The sequence below is a fragment of the Sarcophilus harrisii genome, chromosome X (genome assembly GCF_902635505.1).
Source record: "Sarcophilus harrisii chromosome X, mSarHar1.11, whole genome shotgun sequence".
In the NCBI taxonomy this organism is placed as follows: Eukaryota; Metazoa; Chordata; class Mammalia; order Dasyuromorphia; family Dasyuridae; genus Sarcophilus; species Sarcophilus harrisii.
In genome coordinates, this window is record NC_045432.1 from 38,473,879 (window position 1) to 38,495,042 (window position 21,164).

The window sequence follows — 21,164 nt, forward strand, 5'->3', positions numbered from 1 at the left end:
GTTCTCTTAACCTTTGAATTTTCAAGAAGTAGTCTTTAAGTCTCGTATGCCACAACCTGATAAAGCATCTCTGAGCTTTTTGTGACTACACAATTGTTGCTCAGCTATCCTTTTCTTTAATCATCTTTGTAGACTGAAGGTGCCTCCCTCATAATAGTAGTCCCCTTCCCCATACCCTCCATAATTTGACTGAATTTTGAAAGATGGCACTCAGAGCCACGTAGCAGATTTCCAAGGTTCAGCTTCCACTTGCACCATTTTTTAACCTCTCCAGCTTTTCATTTACTTATCTCCCTTTATCTTTTCTTTTTTTTTTTTAACAGCTTGCTGGTGAAAAGAACCCCTCGAAGTGTAGGATACAGACCTGACTGTAAGTACCCTGCTTTTCAGTTTCATGGATTTCAACCTAAAATTTTGTTAATCTATAAAATGACATCGATGTTTAAAACTACATCGGGAAGATGTGTTGGCGAGCATTTCGTTCCTTAGCATTACGTTTTCTGTATCTTGGTGATGAAAATTGTGATTTCTTTTCAGTTGTTGGCTTTGAAATTCCTGACAAATTTGTCGTTGGCTATGCCCTTGACTACAACGAATACTTCAGGGACTTGAACGTAAGTAATGCTCTCGTTTTTAATAACATTTCAGAAAGAGAATCGTTTTGCTTCTCTACGCCTCGTAATTTAAACGGTCTGGCAATTCCCAGTGGGCACATTAAGCCTCCTGTCCAGAACAGACATTTCTTGGAGCTTGGCGCCTGACCAGGATAGGGAACGTTCCCCCTGATCGGAGCCCCTTGAACAGCTTTCTCTTGTTATTTGTCCACGAGAAACCAAACTTAAAGAGTGGTTTCATTCATTCCCCCTGGAAATGTCAAAATCCCACTCTGTGATGGCAAGAGTCACACAGATACCTTTGTGAAGAGTTGGAGGAGATGAGGGAAAAAAGCCAAGTTGAACATAAAACGCAAATAAATCTTGTCTTTCGTCTTAGAACGCGCAATTGATTCTCGCCTCTCAGATCGATCATTGTTTCCTAATGTCTCCTTCCGGCTTTTCTTTCTCCAGCATGTCTGTGTCATTAGTGAGACTGGCAAAGACAAGTACAAAGCATGAGATGCAACTTGGTGTGCAGAGAAGCTTTGAAACACTTGGGGGAAACCCATCAACTTCACCTCTGGACCACCAGCTAACTTTGTCCAATGTTTCAGCCCTGTGACCATCTGCTTATTAGAGCTTTTTGCATGTACTGTATCTTGTCTGTTTTATATTTTAGGAATGTCAAACAGTTGCTGCAGTTCTGATTGCTGTTTCATTTGCACTACAAAACCTAAAGAGACTATCACTACCCCTGGGTGGGTTGTATTGCTTGAATTGCTGTTTGACTTACGAATGGGAAATTACTTAAACCACACCGACACTGAATTGAAATAGTTAAAGTATTGTGAATGTAAGAGATGTTTAAAGAGGATATATTGATTTTTTAAATTGGTAATTTAATTTTATATGTTACTGAAAATGCAGAGAAGTGATTGAATATTGTTAGTTAACACCTTTTCGGTGTCAAAGAGGGAGCAGTCAATTTCAATATCTGTTCCAGTTCTGTTACAGAATCCAAGAAGTTTGATTATTTTATGGAACCCTATCTAAACCCCTAGCTATCTCCTGAAATTACATTATTATTTCAAGAATTTTGATTGTTGTTGTTAACAGGAATTAAAATGGAAGCGAAGAGTTAATTTTACTGAGATGGGCAAACGAACGAAAAGCCAAAAAAAAAAAGTTCGCTGAGCTGTCTGTCCCACTCTTACAGATTATTTCCTTTCTGTGCTCGCCAGTCAAAAGTAGTTTTCTTTTAAATATAAATTGACATTCTGGACATTTTACTTTTGAAATCTATAATGCAAAACGCTTCAAATAAAGGCTGTCTCTTTAAAAAAATTTTTTTGACTTTTGTCTTTTACATCAAACATTTCAGCGCCTTCCTCCAGACTGAACCTTGCCTTATGAAAAACAATTAAGCAAAAACATCCACTAGAGTGAAGGCATCTGACAGTATGTACAACAGTCACTCTGTGTCTCCAAGACCATTTCAGTTGTTCAGTTTTACTTTAGGAATCACTTCATTTCATTTGCAATCTCATTTTTTGTATCTTTCTCAGCACCTATTTCACTCTCTTAGTAGTTCATACAAATCTTATGTATTCCAAAGTCTTTATTCATCATTCCTTAGTCTTCCATTACATCGACATGGCATAATGCTGGTTTCTGGGTCATTACTGGAGTGTTGCCATGAATTACAGTATTTATAGCCCTCGATTTCTTTCTTTTTGGGGAGTGGGAGGTGGGTACATGCCTAGTATAGAAGGATTGCTGGGTAAAGTTTCCCATTAATTACTATGAAACTGCCCGAGTCCGGCCTAGAACAATGGCATATTTTGCAAGAATTGGAACATTATGTTCTTGGTGAAAGGGGTATATGAGCATCTGAGAGAACGGTTCAAATGCAATAATGCACTGTTCCAAAAGGTTAAAAAAAAAAAGGGTTAGGCTTATAACTTTCCTTGCAAGGTGGCAAATGGACCTTAATAGAAAACAAGATTTTAAAGTGTCTGAAAAGACCAGTTATGGGGGAGAGGGGGAAAAGTCCCCCTAAGTCCAAAGAGATCTGGGAAAACATTTCTTTGACCCACTGTTCTTTAGGACCTTAATGTCTTCAAAATTTTTAAAAGAGCTAAATCACAGAAACAACCCCAGGGGGATGGATGGGTTCTATTATGGTTTGGGGAGAGTAAAAAGGAAGATATTAATGTAGAAACTAAAAAGAAGAGATAGAACTTGCAATTTCTCTTAACTGATGGGAGAAGAAAATGTACAAATAAGGGTGGGGGAGTAGCCAGTGGTCAAAAGGATCCAACACCCGATGTGATGCAAAAAGACATCCAAGTCAACAAATAAGAAAATGGAAGAGGGGATGTGGGGGAGGTATATTGAAGAAAGGAGAGACTTGAGACAGGAAACCCTTTTGAGGAGGCTATTGGCCAGGCTCAAGGTGATAAAGGACCTGCAAGAGGCTGAACTGGGATATGGGACTAGTACCCGGGAAAGATTGGGGCTGCCAGGAGCTTTGCGACATCTACAGACCTTTGAACCCCATGAGATCTTATCGGGAGCTCAGCAGTTAGTGGTTGTGACCCCCCCATGGAGATAAGAGAAAAGAGAAGGAGCTGTCAGGTTAGCCCGGGGTCAAGAAAGCGGCCTTCTCCCCTGCAGTCTAGGTGAGAGCACAGGACGTGATCATCAAGTAGGGTCAGAGGCTTGAAGATGACATTTTTAATGAGCATTCATGAAATGGTTGAAGGGGAGATACAAAATAAGCCGCGACTTGAAGGCGAGGAGTCGAATTAGTCAAAATAATAGAAGTATCTTTTGCAGCTTTGGTTTTAAAGCAAACTTTAGAATCATAAGATCAAGGAGGGCACAAAACAAAATCATACTGTTGCACAATCCTAACAGGAGAAAGCTCTTTTTTCTTTTTCTTTTAATTTTTAAATTTTTTTTAAATTTCATTTTTTTTTTAAATCATAAAAACTTTTTATTGACAGGAGAAAGCTCTTTTTTTGGGAGGGGGAGCAGTTTTACATCAAAATCTGTAAAGCAGATAACCAAGAAATATTCAGAATTGGTAAATAGATTGGTGACTTAAGTTATTTTCCCAAAGATGAGCAAAGGACAAATATAGCCAAGTTAGCAAAGGATAAAAAAGGTGTTTTGTTTTTTTTTAATGAAAACTATTACACATATAAAAACACTCCCCAGATCAGTAACAGGGAAATAATTGAGATTGACTCGGTGCCCACTAAATTGGCAGAGAGATTAAAATACTCGGTGTAGGGCAAACGGCAGCTAACGACTGGCTCCACTTCGGGGAGGGGGAGAGTAGAACAGTGATGGAAGGACGAGTCCTTGGTCCCACCGAAAGGCCCCATGGGCGTAGCAAGGTGTTGGGTGCCCACCGAGCGGGGACCGGCTGACCGGGGTGAAAAGGTGCACAGGAAGAACCGAGGGACCCAGGGGGGAGTTGGGCTAAGGTGCCGGAGGAGAAAACCCAGGGCAAAAAGAGGCAGCGTGCGCCGTGTGCGGACGGGACTGCCCGGGGCTCAGAAAGTCACTCCGTCCCTCTCGGGGGAGCAGCGCTGGACCAGGGGCTGTTTGCCCTTCGTTCTCAGGGGCCCGGGACGGCAGGGAGGCGAGAGAATGGGACTGAAGTGAGGGACGCTGGGCAAAGGCACTGCCTCAATCTCCCCTCCGGAGCCGGAGGCGATCGGGTGCCTTTTAAAGACGAAACCGCAGGGAAGGGAAGAGAAGCGGCCGCCAATGTCGCGGGCCTTCCGGTAAGGGCTGCCTCTCCGCGTCTCTTCCTGCGTCTCCGTCCGGCCCGCCCCCGCCGCGTCCGCTCATTGGCCAGCATTTAGCGCCCGGGCCATTATTTCTAGTCGAGGAGCGCCCCTGTTGGCTAGGGCCGGCCATTGCACGGGGGCAAAGCACGGTTATTTCCAGTCGAAGCGCGCCCCCTGGTGTCCGAACGGGAGTAGGGAAGGCCCCGGACTTAAGGGTCTCGGCTTCCAAAAGCAGGGGGAGGACTCGTGGGCGGCCGCCTGGAGCCTTTTCCCTTCATTATATAGGAGGATCCTCGGGGTCCTCCCGAGGAGGGAGAAGTGGAGGCGAAGGGGCTCATGGGCGCGTATGGTGGGCGAGCGGCGGGGGCTCGGGACGAGCGCGGGGTCGCAGACCGAGACCGCCCCGCCCCGCTCCGCCTCCGATTCCCCGGCTCATCCCGGCCGGATGCGCTCGCTCGCCGAGGCTCGCCGAGGTTTGCCGAGGTTCGCCGAAGTTCGCCGAGTCTCCCCTCGGTCTCGGCCGCCCATCTAAGCCCTCCCGGACCCCCAGAGGGTCCCCCGATCTCCCCGGGGCTCTCCGGCGGCGCGCCCGCTGCGGCAGGTCGCGGCTCCGTCGTGTCGGCCGGCGGCCGGAGCGCCCCCTGTTGTCCGGTGCCGTCTGCCAAAAAACAGACTTCCAGCCTTCTATTTCTAGTCCTGGCCTGCCACCTGGTGACCAAGATGGAGAAGTGCGCTTGCATTTTACCCCTCGGAAGCCTGAGTTCGAGAGATTTCGGGGGGCGTCTACTCCGATCCCCGTATTTTATAGAGCAGGAGACTGAGGCACGTCGAGCAGAAAGGGCCACTCAAGGCGCCACAGGCAGCAAATGACGGAACTGGGGGCATCACCCTGACCACTAGGCTTCCAGACCCACAGGCCCCGCTTCTGGGCGCTTTATATGGGGTACGGGGACTTTCCGCGGACCCCCCCCCCCCCCGGGGAAAAACATAAGCATCACTACTTGGGTGTGTTGGGCGAGGCGCCAGCCTCCTTCATGTCATGCGCTTTTGGAACCCGTGCTGGGACTGACCCATTCGATCATCGCTGGCTCACCAGTTTATTAAGCGCGTGCTCGGGCCAGCCTGCCCTGGAGCGGGGAAATGACCGGATACCCGGATGCCCAACGGGAGCTGGCCCCGGCTGCCCCGGCCTTTGACATCCCTGTCGCAAAGTAGCATTCTGCCTTGCTTTGCGGCCCGGGGGGGAGTGGGAAGCTGCCCTGAGCCTCCAGACCCTGGGAGGGGGAGGGAGGAGGGCGCATCCTCAGGTGGACACACCAGAGTAATTTAATGAAGAAACTCTTTCCGGGGTGATTGCCCTCCAGGGGACCTGCTCACCCACAAGGAAATCTCAAAGGCGCCGGGGACCCTCGGGGAAAGTCAGGGCTCTGTTCCATCATATAATAGAGGAAGCCAACCTTTGGGGGGTCGTCTCAGAGCAGAGGTCCTGGGTGAACAGGAGGCAGAGATGAGCAGGGACAATGCCGAGATTCTGGAGCCGGCTCCGACGCCGGAGCAAGCAGGAGGCCGCTGGGCCAGGGGAGTCAGACGCGATCAGGGAATGGAAATCTAAGAAGGGGCCACGTTCTGGGCTTTCCCCCCAAAGCCAGATTTTCTCTGGGATCCTGGGGGCAAACACCAGAGTTTATTGATTGGGAGGGATGAAGTACCCAAGGTACCCGGGGTTAAGGAAGATTGATTTAATGCTCAATGGAGTAGGGAGTGAAAAGGGCAGCTGGGTGGTGCAGTGGATAGAGCACCAGGCCCTGGAGTGGGGAGGACCTCCACTCCCACCTCAGACACTTCCTAGCCAGCTGTGTGATCCTGGACAAGTCACTCAAGCCCAATTGCCTCAGCAAAACACCCCAAAACGAAATAAATAAAAATAAGAGGGCCTAGCCAAGCAGCGGGCAGCAGTGGGCCAAACGTGAGCCGATAAAGATGGGAAATACAATTGATAAAACATGGAGGACACCTAGATTGGGAGCTTGGGTGACTTCTCATAGCTAAGAAGGAAATCGGGCCACAACTACTCCCCACTCAGGACTCCCTTCCGGGTATCAAAGCAGCAGGAAAATGAATCAAGCAGGAGCAGCAGAAACTCCTGGGGGATGATGGGATCAAAGCTGAGGTGCCCGGTTCTATAGGGTCTTCAAATCCTACTTGGGGAATTATCCGGGGCCCAACTTGGGAAGGCCCATGGCTCCCTTCTGACAATAAGATTTTTAAAACACTAAAAACATCAATGAATTCATGTTATGTTGCAAGTTAAGCTTATTATTACATTATTCAAATTAATCAAAAGGCACAGCCTCCTGGGTAAGAAACCCTATAGGGCAGTAGTTTGGGGGAGTTGGTTCTCAGTTCTGGGTACTGAGCAGCTTCCCCATCCCTATTTGTGGCCTGATTCCCCCTCCCTATGCACTGACTACATGCTAAAGTTCCTTTTCATCAGGGTTCATTTTCCAAAAGCTTTCCGAAGGGTTTGCAGGAAGAGCGAAGGAACAGGATTTCAGAAGATCGGAACACAAGGTTTTGCAAGGGTGAATGTTGAAGAATTATCTATGCGTGTCTTTTGAAAAATTAAAAGCTTAATGGATTCAGAGCAGTTCCAATGAATGATCTGTGATGAAGAGAGCCATGTACACCCAGAGAGGCCTGTGGGAACCGAGTGTGGTTCACAACATGGCATTCTCACTCTCTCTGTTGTTGTTTGCTTGCATCTTATTTTCTTTCCCAGTTTTTTTTTTTCCTTCTTGATCCAGGATTTCTTGTGCGGCAAGATCACTGTATAAATATGTATCCATATATTGGATTGAACATATATTTTAACATATTTGATATGTATGGGACACCCTGCCATCTGGGGAAGGGGCTGGGGGAAAGGAGGGGAAAAGTTGAAACAGAAGGTTTTACAAGGGTTAATGTTGGGAAAATTACCCATGCATATGTTTTGTCAATAAAAAGCTTTAATTTAAAACAAAAAAAGAGGAAAAGAAAAAGCTTTAATAAAAAAATAAATAAACCGTTTAACCCTACAGAAATAAAAATTAAAAAGAGAGAGAAAGAGAAGTCTCCTTCTACTGGTTAAAGTCTTCCTCCTATTGGAGATGGGTAAAACATTCCCCCGGGAGTCAGAGGGGAAGGAAGAAGGAAGAGCCTTTTCTTTTGCTTAACCTCCAAACACGATGGTTGTGCGTTGAATGCCGGGATGTAACAGGAGTCCCTTTCTTCCCGGCATCTCCCCAAAGTCCACGGGGCCCAAGAAGAGCAGTTAGAGGAAAAGCCTGATTTTCCCCACCTGGACCTGGAGTGGGCCAAGACGGGTGAGGAGCTCGTTGCTCCAGCTGGATTTCGAGGGCCTCTTCCTGGGGAGGACGGTGAGGAGCGAACCCCTGCAGCTTCCCTCGTGGTTTTGAACTCCATAAGATAAATCTTTCTTGGACACTTTTCTCATCCACCCCCCAACTGAATAGCAGGCCTGTTCTTGGGCTGCCTTCCAAATGAGCTTGGTCACATTTGCAGTTGTGCAGGGGTCGTCAAACTTTTTAACTAGGGGGCCAGTTCACTTTCCCTCAGACTGTTGGAGGGCCGGACTATAGTCAAAAACAAAAACTTTGTTTTGTGGGCCTTTAAATAAAGAAACTTCCTAGCCCTGGGGGAGAGGGAATAAGCATCTGGCCCGAGGTCGTAGTTTGAGGACCCTGTCTCTAGAATCTAGAGCAAGGTTCTTAATTTGGAGGTAAATCAGCAGGGGTATTTCCCACCTCCCACTCAGCAAAGCTCACTCACCGAGTTGCCCTACTAGTCATCCCCCTCCCTCGGGGCCCACCCCAAACAGGAGTCCCTCATAGTCCCCGGCCTGGCCCCCTCAGGCAGAACGGGGATCAGCCTTTGTTGGGCCATAACTGGAGCGCCCCCTTGCGTCCGGTGTACATCTTTGGTATGTAGATGTGCCTATAAAAATGGAATTGAAGAATTGTGGGTATGTATACAAGGACCTATCAGTCACCAAAGGATTCTGGTAGGGAGGGGCTTATAAGCAGAGCTAGATAAATGTTGGGGAATGGGGGTGGGGGGTGGGGGGGTGGTGGGAGGTTGAGAAAATTCGCGCTTAGGAACCATTGTGGTAAACAAGCCTGAGCCAAATAAGGAGGCAAGCAGAGCCGATCTAGCCCTAAAAATGATGGGTGTGGTTCAAATCCAGATACCCTCCCAAGTGTCTGCCTTAAAATTGCAATCACTGCAATCAACTGGCTAACAAGGTGTTCTACCATCGAGGGAAGGGTTGGATACTGAGGGTCTGCTGTAGGCTCAAATGCAACTAGATGCAGACTCAGATTCTGCTGTTTTGCAGAAGAATTTGTGGCCAAGACTACCAGTAACTCAGACTCAGGATTTGGGATTAGTGATTGGTTAGTGATTAATTGATTAGATTAGTGATCTAATCAACTGGACAGCTACCATCCAAGCAGCTCATCTCCTAGAGCAGAGAACTGAAAATAAATCGATTCTTCTTGGCTTGGATCCCAGATTACTCCTCAAGAAATCATTTCGAGATACCAAGTTCTTTTAAAAAAGAAAGTTTTATTCATGGAACATGATTGGGGCGGGGGGGTCCGGTGTACATCTTTGGTAGCCCACAGGGCTGCAGACAGGGGAGGAGAAAGGTGAGGAAAGCAGCAAGTTGGGTAGCAGCAAGAAGATAAATTCTGTTGAAACAACACAGGAGTTCACACAAGCATGAGATAACAAGAAAAGGATGAGAAACTAACAATTCAGAGAAAAGAAAGCCTGCCCTCTTAAAGCTTATAGTCTATGGACATGATTTGTAATTATGACAAAGGACATAAAATTATTGAAGGTTTTCTCGGTGGATATTCCTTTTCTCGGTGGGTGGATATTCCTTTTCTTGGTGGGTATTCCTCCTCTTGGTGGATATTCCCCTTCTCTGGTCCCAGGACAGGTGTAGTAAGTCTCCTCAGCAACGGATCTAGGATGCAACTGGCATGTGAACAAAGAAAAAACGGGACATCTCTATAAGTAGTGTACGGGATCCTGGTAAGAACATCATGAAATCCGTTTCCTTCTTAAGCCCTCCATTGTCTGCACTGTAAAACAAAGTCTCAGATCTCCCAAGATCCCTCAGAATTCTACCATAAACTTTATACAAAGCTATGAGACAGCCATCATCTTGGGTGAACATCCCATTTGAATCTAAAACAAACAAAAAAAAATACCCTGAAATGTCACAGGCCTGATTGGAACCTAGGACTCTTAAGGACCGGATCATCATCCATAATCCTACAGGTCCCCTTAGAGCAGGAGGGAAACATGTCATAACATCTGGGTGGCTATCCAGCATCCACTGGACACTATAAACGTATAAAGGATTGTGTGAGGTTGTTCACAGAGCACAACCAAAACCAAAATGGGAAGTCAATAGCAAAAATGGAGAACTTTCCTAATTTTCTAACTTTTTTTTTCTTTTTCTATCACTAAAGAGATTGTAATAAAGAAAATCTATTTAGGAAATGACCACACAAGACTTGTTTAGAATGTCCCACTACATCCCACAAGAGATAAAGAATACAGAGAAGGAAAAAAGGGGGGCTCCTAAGACACCCAGAGACTTCGATATATACACTGATGCATTCTTCAAAGGACCCGGAATCTCACATTCAGAAGACATGCCCTTAAAGAGACAGAATAAGGACCTATACCTTCAACATGTATGATTTTGGTCCAGAAATCCAACCTGGAATGGCTGCTTGAGGTCTTGCACCACACCTAGAAAGCAAGTTATAGATATTACATGCACAGTTATGAGGGCTGGAAAAATTAATTTTTAAGACCTTTTTAAAAGGTTTTAAATTTTTAAAATAAGTCTGGAAGAGTACAGACTGTCAGAAGACTTGGGGGTGGAAGGGATCTCATCAACTAAATTTCAGTTCCACACGTTAAAAAGGAGTACATTGAAGCCCAGGGAGAGAAAGTGACAGATTCAATCCCTAATTCCAAATCTTGTAATATTACTTTCAGTATTGTAGCAGAGGATGTGGAGCTGTATTTTAATTTTATTTATATATATATATATATATATATATATATATATATAATTTTAATTATAATATTTTTCCTCTTACTTTACCTACTCCCAGAAATAGAGACTACCTGTCATGTCCTGTCTTGTATTCTTTTTTCCCACCCTTCCCCAGGGAGCCTTTAGAATATTTACATATTGCAAATATCAAAATAAAACTTGGCACTTACCTATATGAAGTGAGAACATCCCACTTAACACCAATTCCACTTACCAATATCACCAAAAAAAAATGTATTCCACAAATGTAAAGAAAAGACTTTTTGTATGGCAAACCAAGAAAAATGAGATCTTCCAAGTACCCCCAACTCCCCCCCCCCAAAAAAAACACCTTGTATTCCACAAAATGGTAGATTTTATGGAACCAAGAAAATGATGAGATCTTCCAAAGCACCAAAAATAAAAATGAACATTTATTCTTTATGTATTCCATAAAGAATGAAAAATGATGCAAACTTCTAAACCACCAAAAATAAAAACTAAAAAAACCCTTGTATTCCACAAAGGAGGATAAATTTTGAATTCCAACCAAGGAGGATGAGATCTCCCAAGCACACAAAAACAAAACAAAAACAACAAAAACCTAAAGCACCAAAACCCCCTTATATTCTACACAAAACAATAAACTTGTAGCACTAAAAAAATCCCAAAGCATCAAAAATAAACATCAAAAAGTTGTATTCCAAATCAAGGATGAGATCTTCCAAGCAACAAAAAAAGAATAAAGACCCAAAGCTCAAAAATAAAAACCAAAAATAAAAATTGCAAATGATAAAGAATTCCATATTCCAACCAAGGATGAGATCTTGCAAGCAAAAAATAATAAATGAGGATAAGAAAAAAAAAAATACTTGTATTCCACAAACGAATAAAAAAAAATTATATTGCAAAGAATGATGAGAATGTCCAAGCACACACACAAAAGAGCAAAAGCGCCAAAAATAAAAACAAAAATTAACAATTTGTATCTCCCAAAAAACAATACCAAGGATGATGAGATCTTCAAAGCCAAAAAAAATCCAAAAACCCAAAAATGTTTGTATTCCACAAACAAATAAAAATGATTCCAAATCAAGCATGATGAGATATTCCAAGCACCAAAAATAAAAACAAAAAAAAATTAAAATTATATTCCACAAAAAACGATAAATTTTGTATTCCAACCCAAAGATGAGATCTTCCAAGCAAAAAAACAACAAAAAAACAAAAAAAAAATTTATATTCCAAATGAATAAAATTTTGTATTCCAAACCAAGGATGATGAGATCTTCCAAGCACTCAAAAGGACCCAAAGCACCAAAAATAAAAACCAAAAAATATATTCCACAAAGAACGATAAATTTTGTAATCCAAATTAGGGAAGGATGATGAGATCTTCGAAACACCAAAAGAAAAAAAAAAACCACCAAAAAAAATCCTTTTGTATTCCAAACCAAGGATGATGAAATCTTTCAAGCCCCCCCCCCCAAAAAAAAAATCTTCCAAGCACCAAACAACCCTGCCAAAAAACCTTGTATTCCACAAATGAGAAATGATGAATTTTTTGTATTCCAGACCAAAGAAATCTTCCAAACACCAAAAAAAAAAAAAAAAACCAAACCAAACCAAAACAAAACAAACAAAAAAACCCAAAAAAAACCCAAAAAAGACCCTTGTATTCCACAAAGAATAAATTTTGTATTCCAAACCAAGGAGGATGATGAGATCTTCCAAGCACCACACAAACCCCCCGAAAGACCTTATATTCCTCAAATGAGGAATGATGAATTTTGTATTCCATAAACCAAGGAGGATGATGAGATCTTCCAAGCACCAACCAAACATGTATTCCACAAATGCAGAGGAACATATTTTGTATTCCAAATCAAGGACGGTGATTTCTTCCAAGCACCAAAACCCCCCCCAAAAAAAAAAAATTGTATTCCACAGATGAAGAGGAATGTATTCCAAGCCAAAGAGAATGATGAGATCTTCCAGGCAGCATATGCCCCCCAAAAAACCAAAAAACCATGCAAAACAAAAAAAGTTGTATTCCACAAATCAAGGAGGAGAGTTTATTCTTCCAGCCACCAAATAAACAAGGGAGCAAAATAAAAAATAAAAAAATACTGTATTCCACAATGATAAGAACTTGTATTCCATAAACCATGAAGGAAGACTGGATCTCCAGGGTGCCAAAAGCATTTTGTATTCCACAGGGATAAGAATTTGTATTCCACAAAATGAGTGAGAGGATTATATCTCCCAGCTGCCAAGGAAAATAACATTCCACAAACCAATAACATATTCCACAAATCATTAACATGTTCCACAAATCATTAACATGTTCCACAAATCATTAACATATTCCACAGACCAAGAAATCAGATCTCACAGCAAATCAAGGAAAATTGTTACTTCCAACCAAATTTACAAAATAAACATATTCCATAACCAAGACACAATTGGATCTCTAAACCAAATCCAAAACACACTACTTATTATTCCATAAAGCAAAGAGAATGATTGGATCTCCTAGCTACCAATTAAATCAACAAAAATCCATTTTGGTTACTGGTCACTAGATCTCCCAGCTGCCAATGAAAACAACTTGTAGAATAACACAATCTGAGAGGATTCATTAGTATCTCCCAGTAGTCAAGCATAAACCAACTTAACCAATTGATCTCTAAACTGACAGTAACTTGACTGCCAATGAGAATAGCAACAACTTTTATTCCATAAAGCAAGATCTTGCCAATTGTAAATTAAAACACTTGTATATTTTGCTTAAACCAAGAAAATCAATGAGCTTTCCCAACTGCTAGTTTAATAACCACTTATACTGTATTACATATTATGATGTAATAAAAATAAATTAGATCTCTTAACTGCCAATTAAATAAGCAACAATTATCCTGTACAAACCAAGGGAGGCCAGATGCCAATTAAAATAACAATTTATGTTATATAAACCATCGGGATTGATTAGCTCTCCCAGCAGCCAATTAAAACAACCATAATGCAAGGAGATCAACTAGATCTCCTAGATAACAATTAGAGCAGCAAAAAAATATTGCGTAAAGTAAGAGATAACAATCCAAGATGGTCGACTGCCTCAATAAATTACCAAATAAAACATCCTGAATCAATAAATCAAAATCTCTGAGCAGCTAAATTTTAAATATTGCCTTCATCAAACATGTGGGGAAAGGAAGTAGGTTATTTCATATTTCATAAATCAAGGAGATCTCTCCCAGCTGCCAATTTACAAACTTTTAGTCTAAAAACTAAGGGATATATTCAGCATAATTAGATACCAAATTCAAAGAAAAACATTTCTTGCCAAATTAAAAATACAAAAACTCATATTCCACAAACCAGTGACACTGATTACATCTCCCAGTAAGCCGACTTTAAAAACTTGAACATAACAAGTAGATCTTCCACAAATATAATACATGAATAAATGTTCCAGCAAAACAAACGGGAAAAAAAGGCAAAAATAGTACAATTTATACTGAGGAATGGATTAGATGCCAAATTGCTAGTATTCCACAAAACAAGAAACAAAAGCAAAAACTTGTATTCCACAAAATACAGGACTAGGTCTCCAGATGCCAAATGGGGGAAAAACCTATTCCATAATTATATTTCCCACATACCAAATTGAAAACTGTGTATTCCACAACAGATTAGCTCTCTCAGATGCCAAACCACAAAAGAGATTCCACAAATTATATCAACCAGCTGTAAATTTTTTAAAATTATATTCCACAATAAAAAGAAATCTCCAAGCTGTCTAATGAAAAACGACCAAACTCGTATTCCACAAACCAAGGGTAATGATTAGATCTCCCAGTTGACAAATTTTAAAATTGTGTTGTATTCCACAAGACAAGGAAGACAATTAGCTGCCAAATTAAAAAATAAAAACAAAAACCTAACACTTGTATTCACAAATGAAATGGAATTTCCCAATTGCCAAATTTTAAAATTTTTGTATTCCATAAAGGAGGGTGATTGGATTTTAATTTTAACCCAACACTCATACTCTACAAATGAAGGGGGATGAGATCTCCCAGCTGCCATTACAAATAAAAAAAAAAAAAAACCCAAATAACCCAATATAAATGAAGGGGCATATGACATCCCAGCTGCCAAATTTTAAATCAAAACAAAAACCAACACATATTCTACAAAGTAATTGTCTCCCAATTGTCAAACTGAAAAATAAATCTTACATTCTAGAAAACAAGGGAGATGATTAGCTCTCCTAGCTATCAAATCTTAAAATGTTGTATTCCACAAATCAAAAGGGATGATTGGATCTCCTAACTGCCAAGTTAAGACAATACAAAAACACAAAAATGAATCAAGTTTATCAGCCAATTTCTTTAAAAAAAAAAAAAAAAAAAAGTGTTCCAAAAGCAAGAGGGACAATTATACTGCCAGCTGCCAAAGTAAAAACTTGTATTCCACAGACTAAAGGGATGATTGAATCCCCCAGATGTCAATTTAAAAACATTTGTATTTCACAGATCAAGGATCATGCAGTTGCAACATTGAAAAAAAAATTGTGTCCACAAATAAAGGGGGAAACTGATTGGATGTCCCAGCCATCAGTTTTAAAAAATTGTATTCCACAGATAAAGAAGGCGATTTCCTTTTAAAATTTGTATTCCACAGATCAAGGGATATGATTGGATCTCCCAGTCACCAATAAAATAAAATCGTTTGTTCCAGAAACAAAGATGGGAGAAAGCTTGTATTCCATGAAAATGGGGGAGGGGGGATGACGATTGGATGATAAACAAGTTTGGATCCCACAAATTTTGGGGGGGAGGAATTGTATTCCATAAAAATCAAGGATGAGGAGTTAGGTCTCCCAGCAGACAAATAATTTGTATTCCACAAAACTTGGAGAAGGCTTGAATGTCCATAAAAATGTTGTAATCAGTACCTAGGGGGGAAAGTGGCACTTACCAAAGCCACAAAAATAAATTTTTATCATACTTACCAATCAATACTTACCAATATGAAAAAAAAATCCACATTTCATAAACCAAGTGAAAGGGGGCAGAACAGACGAAAAAATTCCCAAAACTAGGCAGAAAATTTCAATGTTCCAAGTGAAAAGAGCAGGGATTAATATTCCACACAAAGCATAGGGGAAAAAAAGACTGCAAAAACCAAGCATGGTAGAGGAAAATGTGCTGGTTCCAGAAACCAGGTACAAAAAGAATCCAGAAAACACAGGGGGGGGAAATTGTAGATTCCAGGACCCAAGGATCAAAAATGTTTCCAAAAACAAAGCATGGTATCGTAAATTTCAAAAACTAAGGGGGAAAACCAAGCAGGAAAAATTCAGGCAGGAAAAAAAAATCCAGAAACCAACAGCAGGATAAGATTGTACATTTCTGAAATTAAAATTGAAATCTCAATTTCACTTGAAAGCAAGTGGAAAGAAAAAAAGCCAGAGTTGGGAAAAACATTGTAGATTCCAGGTGGAAAAATGGAGATTCCAGAAACAAGGCAGGGAGGAAAATTTGTGATCACGTAAACCTAGTGGGTCCAAAACCGAGGCTTCAAAAATGAGACAAAATATTTTGATTTCTGGGTACCAAATTTCCAGAACACTTGAATTTCCTGGAATATTTGCATTTCTCAATATCAAGTGGAATGCTTGTTTCTCCTTGATCCACCTGTTACTCCCATAAGAATGGAATACTTCATTCTCCAGAAAATCATCGAAAATATTTGTCATCAAGGAAAATACTGAAATCTTCAAGAATATTTACATTTTCAGCACCATGTGGAAAATTTGCCTCTCCAGAAAGCAAGAAGACTTGCTGCCTGACTCCACAAAAGTAGAGTCCTTGATTATCCAGAAAATGAAATAGTTGAATCAAGAGAATTGAAACTTCCTAGATAGAATGTTTGCTTTTTCCAGACACTAAGTACAATGAAATGCTTGCCTCTCCAGAATGCAGAGAATTTTTTGACTCTTACTCCCATAAAACAAGTAGAATATTTGACACTTTTTGCCTCTGACTGACAAATTGAATACTTGACTCTCCAGAAAATGATTCCAATAGTTGAATCAAGAGAACTATTGAAATTTCCAGACACCAAGTGGAATGAAATGCTTGCCTCTCCAGAATTGAATTTTTTGCCCATTAAACTAGTAGAATATTTGAGACGTTTTGCCTAGGACTCTATAAAACAAATCAAATACTTGACTTCCAGAAAATGATTGAAATAATTGAATCAAGAGAAGTATTGAAATTTGCTTTTCCAGACACTAAATGGAATGAAATGCTTCCCTTTCCAGAATGCATTGAGACACTTTGCCTCTGACTTCCATAAAACAAGTAGAATATTTGAGACTTTTTGCCTCTGACTCTATAAGACAAAAGTTGAATACTCGACTCTCCAGATAATGATTGAAATAGTTGAATCAAGAGAAGTATTGAAATTTGCTAGAATGTTTGCTTTTCCTGACACCCAGTGGAATGAAATGCTTGCCTCTCCAGAATGCATTGAGACGTTTGGCCTTAAAACAAGTAGAATATTTGAGACTTTTTGCTTATCCAAGTACCAGCGACTCCCATAAATGTAGAATATTTTCCAGAAAATGATTGAAATACTTGCATCAAGAGAAGTACTTGAATTTTCTAGAATGTTTGCATTTCCAGACACCAAGTGGAATGTTTACCTCTTAATCTATAAAGCATTTAACTTTCCAGAAGACAAAAATCAAGAAGTGTTGAAATTTCCTAGAAATTCTTAGAATTACATTTGCAAGCACCAAGTGGAGTGTTTGCCTCTCCAGAATGCATTGACTTTTTTGGCCTCTAACTTCTATATTTGATTTTCCAGAAAATAATTGAATGCAGAAAAATGCTTGGATTTCCTAGAATATTCTCATTTCTGAACATCAAGAGCCTCTCTAGAATGCAATGAGACTTATGATTCCATAAAACAAGTAGAATATTTGATTGTCAAAAAAGATTGAAATACCTGCATAAAGCTTAATCCTGGAATTTTCTAGAATATTTGATTTCCAGATACCAAGTAGATACATGCCTCTCCAGAAAAGTTTAACTGTTTCAATCACTGCTGGTACTCCCCAAAACAAAGAGTATATGATTCTTCAAAAAATGCTTGGAAATACTGGAATTTCTTAGAATATTTGCACTTCCAGACACAAGAGGAATGCTTGACTCCCATAACATAAGTACTACATCTGATGCTCCAGAAATTGGTTGGAATACTCGCATCAAGGGGAATAGACACCAACTGCAATATTTGCCTCTCCAGAAAGCAAAGGAACCACTGACCTCTTCAGAAAATAAGGCTTTTGGTTTCTCCATAAACCTGCAACTTTAAAGCAAGCAGAATATTTGATTCTCCAGAAAAATCACTGGGATATTTGCATCAAGGGTATGACTAGTTCTTCATTCATGAAGTCATCAAGGGTAATACTTGAATGATTGTATCTCGAATAGTCAAAAATGGCAGCTCTTGGCATCAAGAGAAATCTTGGTTTGGTTACATCAAGAGGAATGTAGATATCATGGGACATCAAGGGGAATAGTAAATGACTGCATCAAAGGACCAAAAGGTGGTTTTTCTAGGCAAAATTTGTCTCCAGGAATAGAATAACACTTCTGAAGTAGCCAAGAAGAATATATACTTCAGTAGGACACGGACCATTTCTCAATCTTTCAGTTCCCAGGAACCAGGCACTAGGCAATATCTGCATCCCCAGTAATTTTTTTTTCCCCCTTTCAAGGACAAGAAGAGTCATTTCTTGGACCAAAAGGAATCTTTTCCTTTTCTCCAGGCACCAAAGGAAATACTTTTGTCTCCTGGCACAGAACCCAAGGAGGCCTAGACCATGGAGAATGCTTGAACCTCCAGGAACCAAGGTGCATGCAAGTTTCTGTAGATACACAGGGATCTCCAGACACTGGGTAATACTTTCAAGAATCTTTTTCTCCCCTCCAAGCATCAAGAGGAACTATTTTTTTCCCCTTTCAGGAACCTGGAAGAATCTTTTTTTCCTCCCCTTTCTGGCACCAAGAAGAATCTTTTGGTACCAAAAGTTATTTTTTTCTCTGGGCACTAAGAGGAATTCTTTTCTCCAGGCCCCCAAAGAAATCCTTTTGTCTCCTGGCACGGAATAACATCTGTTCCTGGAGAACCCAAGAATAATACTCACTTTGAGAGGCATGGGCCAATACTTCCATCTCCATAGACCACTGTTCAGTATTCTGCAGTCTCCAAGGATAACCGTGGATTTCCAGATACAGGGTAATACCTTCAGGAATCTTTTTCTGCCCCTTTAGGCATCAAGATGATTTTTTTTCCCCTTCCAGGGACTAAGAAGAATCTTTTTTGTCCAGGTACCAAAAGGAATCTTTTTTTCCTTTTCTTTTCTTTTCTGTCACAAAAGAATCCTTGCCCCCTACCACATACCAAGAGGAATCCCACCATTTTTTCCTCTAGACACCAAGAAGGCCTTTTTTTTCCCTCTGGGGGAGGGGGGGAGTTTTTTTTCCCTCTAGGTACCCAAAGGAATTTTTCTTTTCTTTTCTCCAAACACCAAGAGATGGAGGGGGCAGGGGGGAGTCCTTCCAGCCCCATTCCCTCCAGGTATCAAGAAAAATCTTTTTTACACCCTTCCAGGGACCAAGAGGAATTTTTTTTTTTAATTTCCTCCAAGCACCAAGAGGAACCTTTTTTCTTCTTTTCTCCAGGTATCAGGAGGCATTCTTTTTTTTGGTTTTTCCTCCAGGTACCAAAAGGAATCTTTTTTTTTTTTTCCTCCAAGCACCAAGAGATAGCTTTTCTCCCTTTCAGGTACCCAAGAAGGATCCTTTTTCTTCTCTCCAAATATCAGGAGTCATTCTTTTTTTTGTTTTTCCTCCAGGTACCAAAAGGAATTTTTTTTTTTCCTCCAAGCACCAAGAGGAACCTTTTTTTCTTTTTTCCAGGTATCAGGAAGCATTCCTTTTTTTTTTGTTTTGTTTTGTTTTTCCTCCAGGTACCAAAAGGAATCTTTTTTTTCCCCTCCAAACACCAAGAGATAGCTTTTTCTTCCTCTCAGGTACCAAGAAGAATCCTTTTTCTTCTTTCCAAATATCAGGAGTCATTCTTTTTTTGTTTTACCTCCAGGTACCCAAAGGAATCTTTTTTTTCCCTCCAAATACCAAGAGGAATCTTTTTTCTTTTCTCCAGGTATCAGGAGGCATTCCTTTTTTTGGTTTTTCCTCCAGGTACCAAAAGGAATCTTTTTTTTTTCCTCCAAGCACCAAGAGATAGCTTTTCTCCCTTTCAGGTACCAAGAAGAATCCTTTTTCTTCTCTCCAAAAATCGGGAGCCATTCTTTTTTTGTTTTTCCTCTAGGTACCAAAAGGAATCTTTTTTCTTCCTCCAAACACCAAGAGATAGCCTTTTCTTCCTCTCAGGTACCAAGAAGAATCCTTTTTCTTCTCTCCAAGTTATCAGGAGTCATTTTTTTTTTTTTGGTTTTTCCTCCAGGTACCAGAAGGAATCTTATTTTTCCCTCCAAACACCAAGAGTAACCTTTTTTCTTTTCTCCAGGTGGAGAAAGGTTTCTTTTCTATCAGGAGGCATTCCTTTTTTTGGTTTTTCCTCCAGGTACCAAAAGGAATTTTTTTTTTCCCTCAAAAGCATGAAGAGATAGCCCATTCTGGATACCAAGAATCATTTTTTCTTCTCTCCAGGTATCAGGAGGCATTATTTTGTTTTTCTTCTAGGTACCAAGAGAAATTTTTTTTTCCCTCTAGGCACCAAGAATTGTGATATATAAATGCTGTTTGAACCCATCTTTCTGGGGTAGATCAGACTGACCTCAGGATGCCCAAAGAGATAGCTTCTCCCCTCCCAGGTACCAAGAAAAATCCTTTTTCTTTTCTTAGGTATCAGAAGGCATTCTTTGTTTTTCCTCCAGGTACCAAAATAAATTTTTTTTCTCCAAGCACCAAGAGATAGGCTTTTCCCCCCTCCAGGTACCAAGAAGAATCCTTTTTCTTTTCTCCAGTTATCAGAAGAAATCCATTTTTTTCCCTTCAGATACCAAGAATTTTTTTTTTCCTTTCTTAAGGCACCAAAAGGGATCCTTTTTTGCTTTTTCTTCAGGCATCAAGAGACATCCTTTTTCTTTTTTTCCCCCTTCAAGTATCAATCCTTTCTCTCCTCCAGACACCAAAAATAACTTTTTTTCCTTTTGTTTTCTCCAGGTACCAAGAAAAAAATTTTCCCTCTAGGCACCAAGAGGAATTGTGATCTATGAATGTTATTTGAGCCTGTTTTTCTGGGGTAGATCACACTGACCTCAGGAAGCCCATAGAGAAACCAGATGATTGTTAGGAATGGTTAGATCCCACCCAGTGTTTGTTTTGGGTCCTCTTTTGGGGTTTTCAAAATAGACTGACTTAGGGGCAGAAGTATATACCTCAATGTGCCCCTTTTCTTACAGACTACCAACTGCCTAGGGAAAGCCAGTCAGGTAAATGCCTTTGTCTAAAGGTAACCTTCTTTCTGGTCTCTCTACCAAATGATCTAATTAAATTAGGTCCAGAAAACTAATTTTGGAGTTTCTTCTTGCAAAAA

General features: G+C 40.8%; 1 protein-coding gene and 1 pseudogene across 1 annotated transcript in view; one reads left to right on the forward strand and one right to left on the reverse strand.

The window, feature by feature from the left end:
• Window positions 1-1,941, forward strand: part of HPRT1 (hypoxanthine phosphoribosyltransferase 1) — a 34,175-nt gene extending 32,234 nt beyond the window's left edge. Inside the window, exons 8-10 of the mRNA XM_031944976.1 lie at window positions 324-370; window positions 538-614; window positions 1,068-1,941. Of these exons, the coding sequence (XP_031800836.1) occupies window positions 324-370; window positions 538-614; window positions 1,068-1,115 (172 nt within the window). The 3' untranslated portion in view covers window positions 1,116-1,941. The remainder of the gene's footprint in view (window positions 1-323; window positions 371-537; window positions 615-1,067) is intronic.
• A 9,289-nt stretch (window positions 1,942-11,230) lies between these two features.
• On the reverse strand, window positions 11,231-19,476 carry LOC111721590 (annotated as a pseudogene).
• Window positions 19,477-21,164: the final 1,688 nt, after the last annotated feature.